We start from the raw sequence: 8113 nt of genomic DNA, 5'->3' as shown, positions 1-8113 counted from the left end.
TCTATTTAATTTATCACCACTCTAATATTTGTTATTTCCTTCATTCTGCTTGCCTTAGGTTTAGATTGTGTTTCTTTTTCTAGTTTTTTCAGTTTTGAGGTTAGTTACCTATTTTGAAATCTTTCTTCTTTTTAAATAAAACATTTAAAGCCATAAATTTCCCTCTCAGCACTTTTTGCCACATCCCCAAATTTTGATTGTTTTATTTTCATTTTAATTCACCTCAAGATATTTCCTAATTTCCCTTTTGATTTCTTCTTTAACTCATTGGTTATTTAAAGGCATGTTAACTTCATATATTTGTGAATTTTCCATTTCTCCCTCTGTTACAAATTTCTTGCTTAATTTCATCATGGTTTGAGAAAATACATTTTATGATTTTAATATTTTTCATTTATTGAGACTTCTTTTTTTCACTTAACATACGGTCTCTCCTCCAGAATGATCAATGTGCACTTGAGAAGGATGCGTATTCTCTTAATGTTGGATGAAGTGCTTTGCATATGTCTGTTAAGTTTAGTTGGTATAGAGTTTTGATCGAGTCTTGTATTTCCTTACTGATCTTCTGACTAGATATTCTATCCCTTATTGAAAGAGTTTAAGACCTTGCCAGATAAACAAATGTGATGTAATTCATCACTACTTGACCTACCCTAAAAATACGCTAAAGGAACCATTTCAGACTAAAAGGAAAGAACACTAGAGAGTGGCTCAAAGCTAGAATGAAGAAATGAAGACATCATGTAAAGGTAAACCATTTTGTCGTTATAAATGCCAGTATTATTGCATTGTATTATTTGGTATGTAACTCCATTTCTTACTTCCAATAGGTGGTAAGATGCAAATGCATGAAACATAATGAGAAGTCTATGGTTTTGGACAAAAAATATACAAAGAAATAAGTGGTAATAAGTACAAAAAAAGGGTGAGTTAATGGAAGGGTACAGTAAAAGTATGTGTGTATGCTATTGTAGTCAAGTTGATATTAAACCAAATATGATTGTTATGCATTTAGGATATTAAATTTTAACCCCATGGTAACTATGAGGAAAATAGATGAAAAATGTAGAAAAGAGAAAACACTTAATATAGTACAGCACAAAAATCAAATAAAATCAGAAATGAGAAAGGTGACATTACTTCTGATCCCACAACAATAAAAAGGATCATAAGGGGATTCTATAAAGAAATGTTTGCCAACAAATCAGACAACTTAGATGAAATGGACAAGTTCCTAGAAACACATGAACAACCTACACTGTCTCTAGAAGAAATCGAAAACCTCAACAGACCAATTACAAGCAAAGAGATTGAATCACTAATCAAAAACCTCCCAACAAAGAAAAGCCCAGAACCCAAAAGCCTCACAGGCAAATTCTATCAATCATCCTAAGAAGAATTAATACCAAATCTGGATAGGCACTTCAGTTAAAGAAAAATATGCTCAGTGCTTATTGTTCTTAACACAATTGCAGTCTGTTCTGGTGTCCTAGGTTGGTGAAAGGAGTATATAAAAAATGAGTTGGCTTTTACAAAGGGGATTTAATAGCTTACAAGCTTCCGGTTCTGAGGCTGTGGAAATGTCTAAACCAATGCATTATCAAGATGATACATTCTTCCTGAAGACTGGCTGCCAGTGATCCTGGTCTCCTTTGTCACATGGCAAGACACATGGTGGCATCTGCTGGTCTCTCCCTTCTCTTCTGGGTTTCATTGCTTCCAGCTTCTTGTTTCTGTGGCTTTTCTCTTGCCTGAATTCCATTCTCTTATAAAGGAATACAGAGGATCAAGACCCTCCCTCAATAAGGTGGGTCACATCTTCACTTAAGATCTTACTCACACAAAGATCTTACATAAAATAGGTCCACAACCACAGGAATGGATTAACTTTAAGAACATACTTTTGGGGGGGTACATACAGCTTCAAATTATCACAAGGTCTTTTATAAATATTGGCCTAAGAAGGAAAAATATTTGTTCTTGTGGTTTCAGGATAAAAATCAGCAATTTGGTTTTGATGATCATTCAAGCAAAAGCTTCAAGGGCTTTTTATTGTGATCCAAAATTGGTGAAGAGCCAGAAGATTAAAAATCTAGTGCAGTTCAGACTAGCTTATGCATTTTAAAGTCTGGTGTGTCTTGCATAGAATCAAGTTGCAAGGAACAAGTGGAGGCTATTGTGCTTTATGAGACAAAATGATAAGAAAGCAGAATGCAGAAAAATGCCTCATGCCTGTGCTTGCAACACAAAGTCTTCCACAGTAAATCACGAGAGCAGAGACCTCTGTCTTAATTACTTGAAAATAAATTTAAAGTCATAAATCATGTGTCCCCAAAGAGTTGACAACTGAAATGTATGGGCCTAATGAAGATTTTCCTTCATCCCCTAATTTGCTGAAGCAAGAAATTTGGAATGAAAGAATGGTAAACATTTGTCCTAGAACCATTTGCAAGTAACAGAAACCCACTTTAACTTATTAAACACAACACGAAGAGATAATTAATCATGAAGCCCCAAGGAGTACAAGTAGATCTGGGGGGTGGGGTGGGGGTGAGTGGACCCAAGAATAGGAAAACCATTAGGATACAAACGCTATCTTCTCAGTGAAGCTCCCTCTGTGGGGCCACATGGTTTTTCATCTCTGCTTCTATCTGCCGGTTACCTTTAGTCTCCTCTTTGTTGATTGTGTTTTTATATCTGTCAGCACGTGGCCCACATGGTCACCCTAGCCCATTCATTATTGGTGAAAAGCCCAGCAGAGTCTTTTTTTTCTTCTTTCAACCCTAAATTGTTAAAAATAAAAAAAGAGACAGAGAGAGAGGCGTTGATTGGCCCAGGTTGTTCAGGTTCATCCAAGACTGTGGGCAAGATATTGGGTAATGAAATTTAAACATGGCTGCCAGAGCTCATCCCTTGTGTGGGTGAGTTATTATCAGAGAAGGCTGGGAGACAGCCAGAAAATACATCTACAACAACAGTTTTTAGGCTAAGTATCATATTAAATTACTAGTTACTTTGTTTTCTCAAGTTACCTAGCCTTTACTAAGTGTTATTACATCAACTGTCAATTACAATTTGCTAATTAAGGCATTTCACTTATGTATATAAAAAGATGTGTTTACAGTTAATGGTCATAATTATAATCTCTTAATAGATCTGTAATAATCTGGAAAAAAGTATAGTTGATTTCTATTGTTCTGTGTTTGAACAGGTAATACAGATTACGATGACAGAAATAACCAAAGATTCCTTCTCCCCTTCCACAGTGTGAAGTTGTTGCTAGGAAGGAATTGTCTAGCCACATATACAAGTTCCCCCTTGCATCTAGGTGGGTATGTCTCCCAGTTCTTGCCAGCATAGCCTCTCTTTTTACCCAGTTGCTCTTTCAATGTTAACAAACAAAGCTACCCTTAATGGCCCTTGCTAAAGATGGCAAAGCCTCTGTCAACCTGGGTCCCTGAGTGTTTATGGATCATGGTCACTAAGAAAAGAAGACCACCCAAGAAAGTTCCTCAACCATAAGCCTGGAAGTTATTATCAACTAATGCAAGGAAACAGCCATAACATACAAGTACTCTGGGGAGAGGTAAGAATTTGCCCTAAAATCATATTAAAATATAAATCAGAGCTATTCAAAGTGTGGGTCTAAAAACCACATGAGAACAGTTTGTTGCCAGCCAGTGAGTAATAAGAAGCTTGCACTGGAATGTAGATCAACGCCACCACTAAGCACATTGTTTAGTTCAGCTGATGTTTTTTTTTTGTATAGGAAGGCTTTCTTGCTGAGGGAAGCAATGTGCTGATTTAAATCCTGACATAAGAACCTGAGTTTGTCATGGATCAGTACTTTGAGTAGCCAAGCAGCACTTGTATAAATTACCTATATTAGAACTGTTACTGAAATTAGGTTTGTTATATTATTTAAACCAAAGCAATATATGCACAGACTAAAAAAAATTAACAGTACACAAAGGAAGAATAAAATGAAAAGGAAAAGCTTCCTTTCACCTCTATTGCACAGCCTACTCAAGTTCTTCTCCCCAAAGGTAAATTACTCTAAAGCAATTTCTTATTTTGCATTAAGAAAAATGTTATATGTATATTTTCATACATATGTATACACTTTTAAAATGGACACAAGTGGAGCTATAATAGTCACAGCATTTGGTCCCATGCTTTTTAATTCAATATTTCTTAGAAATACTTGTATATCAGCAAGTATAGATCTATCTCATTCCATTCAAGGGCCATAGAGTAAGGGTATTACATTATGTATACAAATCATAATGTCACTAACCAATCAGTCCCCTCTTGTGAAAGGGTACCAGCTTTCCAATTTGTTTTGCTATTACAAACAATATTGGAAGGATAGCATTGTTCATAAGGAAAATGTTTTATACTTTTGAGAGTGTATAAAAGGGAATCCATGGGACAAAAGTAACGTACATATGAAATGTTTACAGATATTGCTAAATTAACATTTGAAAAGATGGTGTCTGTGCTTTCCCAACGAATATGAGAGTACTTTTTAGCTATATCTTCACCAAAGCTGACTATTATTGAATGGTAAGATTTTATCCAGTCTGATAAGTGAGTAATGTTGTTTAGATTTGAAGTACTTAATTTATGAGTATGGATGAGCATTTTATTCTAAGGAATTATTTCATTCAGGCCCAGTTCAGGAAAACCAACTACAGGAAAAACATCCAAGGAAATGGACTGAGGTGTGGAAAGCCTGTGGGAAAAAATAGGTTGTTCTTCTCTCTTGTGGATATAAGAGTTCTCATTTATCTTTCTCTTTGCATGTTTGCCCTCTCTTTCCCTCTCACCCTCTCTCCCTCCTTTTTTCTCTCTCTCTCCAACTGTGTAGTTCTTGATGAGTTTTCTTGGCTGAAAAAAGCACCTGGCAAAGCTGATGATGCTCTATCTCAACTCAGGTCAAGCACTAGTGACAGATGTTCTGATTTCAGATACTCAGGAGTGAGAAACTGATTGGTACAAATTGGTCTAGCATCCCTCATAGTATCATCAACATGGACACAGGGCTCACTTTTCTGGTCACTGTGGTTTGGGGGGTAAGAGGAAGGGGATGAGTAGTGGGATGAGAAGATACCCTAAAATGCTTTTATTGTAGGGATTTCCTACCATGGTCATAAACAGTATTGATTCATCACCTAAGATTGTTTTGCCTCTTAAATGTTAATCTTCAGTGTTGTACTCTCTGTCACAACCTCACAAACATGATCTTCAGATTTGTTAAGGCTTCATATTATTTGATCCTACCCCTTCCTCTGTTGCACCATAACCTGAAATCTGCCCACTTCCCTAGCAACAGCTAACAGCACAAAACCACAAGTCCGCCCACAAGTTTCTGCCAATCCCCAGCCGCCCCGTAGCCCTCACTCCTCCTGCTCTACCCCGCCCTCCTCATTCTCTATATAACCCACTGCACTTCCTTAATAAAACGGACTTGCGTACAGACCTGGTCTCCGCGGCTTTCTTCCTCCCCTTGCCATGCGTCCTCCACACCTGAGAGCCCCTCTGAGGCTGTCTGCCACAGCCTCAGACGCCTTTGCGGCCAGCTGACCCCTCCAAACCCCCCCGTCAGCGTCGGGGTGCAAGCCGCCCCAGCCGCAACTGGCGCTCGAACAGGGACCGGGGCCGGTCCGACGTGACCGCTGCCTCACCCCCGTGGGACCTTGCTCCCACCCCTTCGCCGCGCTCTCAAGGTAAGGACCCCCGTTATCGGCCCCCGGCAGAAAAATGGGCGGGCGTCTATCTTCCCGCCAAGCGCCGCAAGTCAGAGCGCTTGCTGGCCTCCTAGACACTAATGGCGTTAGGGTTTCCCTCCGCCACCTGCAAAAGTACTGGGATCTCCTCCTGCCTTTCAATCCGTGGCTGGCCACCTGCCACCTTTGGAGCCCAGACACTTACTCGCGTCTCATTGACCGCGTCACCTCCTCTATGGAGCATGATGGCAGGTCGTTTCCCCCTGGCCTCCTGCCCACGCTTGTGGCCATCCGCGCCTGCCTCCTTGGCGCACCTGCCCCGAAAGACGCTTACCAGGTTTCCACCGGGGCTGCTGCGCGGCCGCTCGACTGCGACCCTGATAAGGGGGACACTCCCGACTCAGATACTGAGTCCTTATCTAGTCAGCTCAATGCCGACCTTGAGCTCCATCCTCTTCGGGATGACCATTATCAGGATGGCGAACTTCCTCTTTCCTCTCCACCTGAAAGGGGGAGGTTTCTGCCTAGTCGCCAAGATGGCAAACTTCCTCCTTCTTCTTCGCTTGAAAGGGGGAAGTTCCCGCCTGGCCACCAAGATGGCACACTTCCTCCTTCTTCTTCGCCTGAAGGGAGGAGGTATGGGCTCTCAGGCGGAAATCCCGCCTCTCTTTATCCGCCTCTTCCGGTCACTCCGCCATCTTGGCGCAGACCGGAAGGAGAGCGTCCGCCATCTTGGCGCAAACCGGAAGGAGAGCCTCTGCCATCTTGGCTCAGGGCGGAAGGAGAGCCTCCGCCATCTTATAAATCACCGGAAGCCTTGCCGCGGACATTTTGTCCACCGGAAACTGCTCTGCAGCCATCTTGTTTGCAACCGGAAGGAGAGCCCCCACCATCTTGTTTGCAACCGGAAACTCCTCTGCGTCCATCTTGTCCCCCCTCTCAGACAACATGGCCGCCACCTCCTCCTCCATTGGCCGCTCCGCCGGCGCCAGCGTCCAGGCCTTGGACCAGTTCAGACACATGGCTGGGCCACTCCGGCCCACCCATGACAGGGGCCACCCCTCACCTCTTCCCTTTAAACCCAGCACCCTCTCAAGCGCGCCCCCAGCAATGGCTCCCTTTCACCACTGATGAAATTAAAAACCTTAGACGCGCAGTTAAGGAGGATGGCATCGGGAGTCCGTACGCCCAACAGCTGCTCGAGGAACTTGGGGCACAACTTGTTCTCCCCTATGATTGGATTTCACTTGCCCGGGCCATTCTGGCCCCAGGACAGTTCGTGGAATGGAGATGCCACTTCCAGGCAGAGGCTGAGAGGTGCATCGCTGAGAATGCCAGTGCGGGTATCCAGGACCCCCCAGAGGCGTACACAGGCATCGGTACTTTCACCGATCCTGTGCAGTACCGCAATGCGCCCCCCGGTTTTTGGCTCCGGCTTAGAGAACTAGCCCTGCGATCCTTCCGCAATGTCTCCACCACGAGACCTCAAAAGCTCGCCCAGATGACCCAGGGCAAAGACGAAGATTTCGCTACCTTTGTCGCCCGCGTCATCGAGGCCTGCCAGCGTAAGGTCCGTGGAGAGGAGGCCCAGGTCGCTCTCGCCAAAGATCTCATCGTTGAAGGATGCCTCGATGCTTGCCGGCAGATTATCCTCACCATGCGGGATAAGGGCGTCCATGACTGGGTCTTGGCTTGCCGCAACCTTGACCCGCAGGCCACTAGCCTCGCCAAAGCCATCGCCACGGCCCTAGCCGTTTCTTCCGGATGCTTCAGATGCGGTGAGACGGGCCACTTCGCCCGAGACTGCCCACAATCGCAGACCGAGAGACCACCCCTCCCAGCATCCGGCAGCCGCCCTCCATCCCGCCCGAGAGGGCCTTCCACCCCATGCCCTCGATGCAGAAAAGGATATCATTGGGCCCGCGACTGCCGCTCCGCTCAAAGCCCTCGCCAACCTTTAAACTCCCAGCGGGGCAAGCCTCAGCCCCGCCCCAAAGAGGCCACCCACCAGAGAGCCCCCAAGCCTTGATGTGGACGGTTCCCATCAGAAGCTCCTCCAAGCCTGTCATGGAGCTCAAAATCGAAGGGCAATGGTTAGAGGGACTGCTCGACTCCGGTGCAGAGGTCTCCTGCATCCCGTTTGAAATCGTCGCCTTCAACCACTGGGCTCTTGAGCAGGGGCCTCAGGTAATTGGGGCCACAGGCTCCGCTGAGTCCTGGAGATGCGCCACTCCTATCAAATGGGAGGACCGAGAGGGCTGACACAGTCACTTCTGCCCCCTCATCCTCTCCACCGTTGGTGGTATTCTCTGGGGAAGAGATATCCTCAGCCAAACGGGAGCCATCCTCACTACTGAGGCCCTCTCGCTCAGCCTGCCCCCCCC

General features: G+C 44.5%; 1 protein-coding gene across 1 annotated transcript; it reads left to right on the top strand.

The window, feature by feature from the left end:
• The first annotated feature begins 5763 nt into the window (after window positions 1-5763).
• On the top strand, window positions 5764-7758 carry LOC139439945 (endogenous retrovirus group K member 8 Gag polyprotein-like). The gene has a single exon (XM_071218377.1). It carries the CDS (start codon window positions 5764-5766, stop codon window positions 7756-7758), a length of 1995 nt encoding a protein of 664 aa, XP_071074478.1.
• The last annotated feature ends 355 nt before the right edge of the window (window positions 7759-8113 follow it).

Source organism: Dasypus novemcinctus, chromosome 11, assembly GCF_030445035.2.
Source record: "Dasypus novemcinctus isolate mDasNov1 chromosome 11, mDasNov1.1.hap2, whole genome shotgun sequence".
Lineage (NCBI taxonomy): Eukaryota > Metazoa > Chordata > Mammalia > Cingulata > Dasypodidae > Dasypus > Dasypus novemcinctus.
Note: the sequence above shows the minus strand (reverse complement) of the source record. Positions and strands in the feature narration are given on the sequence as shown.

What these genes read in the sequence shown, in the direction of transcription:
- LOC139439945 (XM_071218377.1), top strand. Translation starts at nt 5,764, where the DNA reads ATGGGCGGGCGTCTATCTTCCCGCCAAGCGCCGCAAGTCAGAGCGCTT.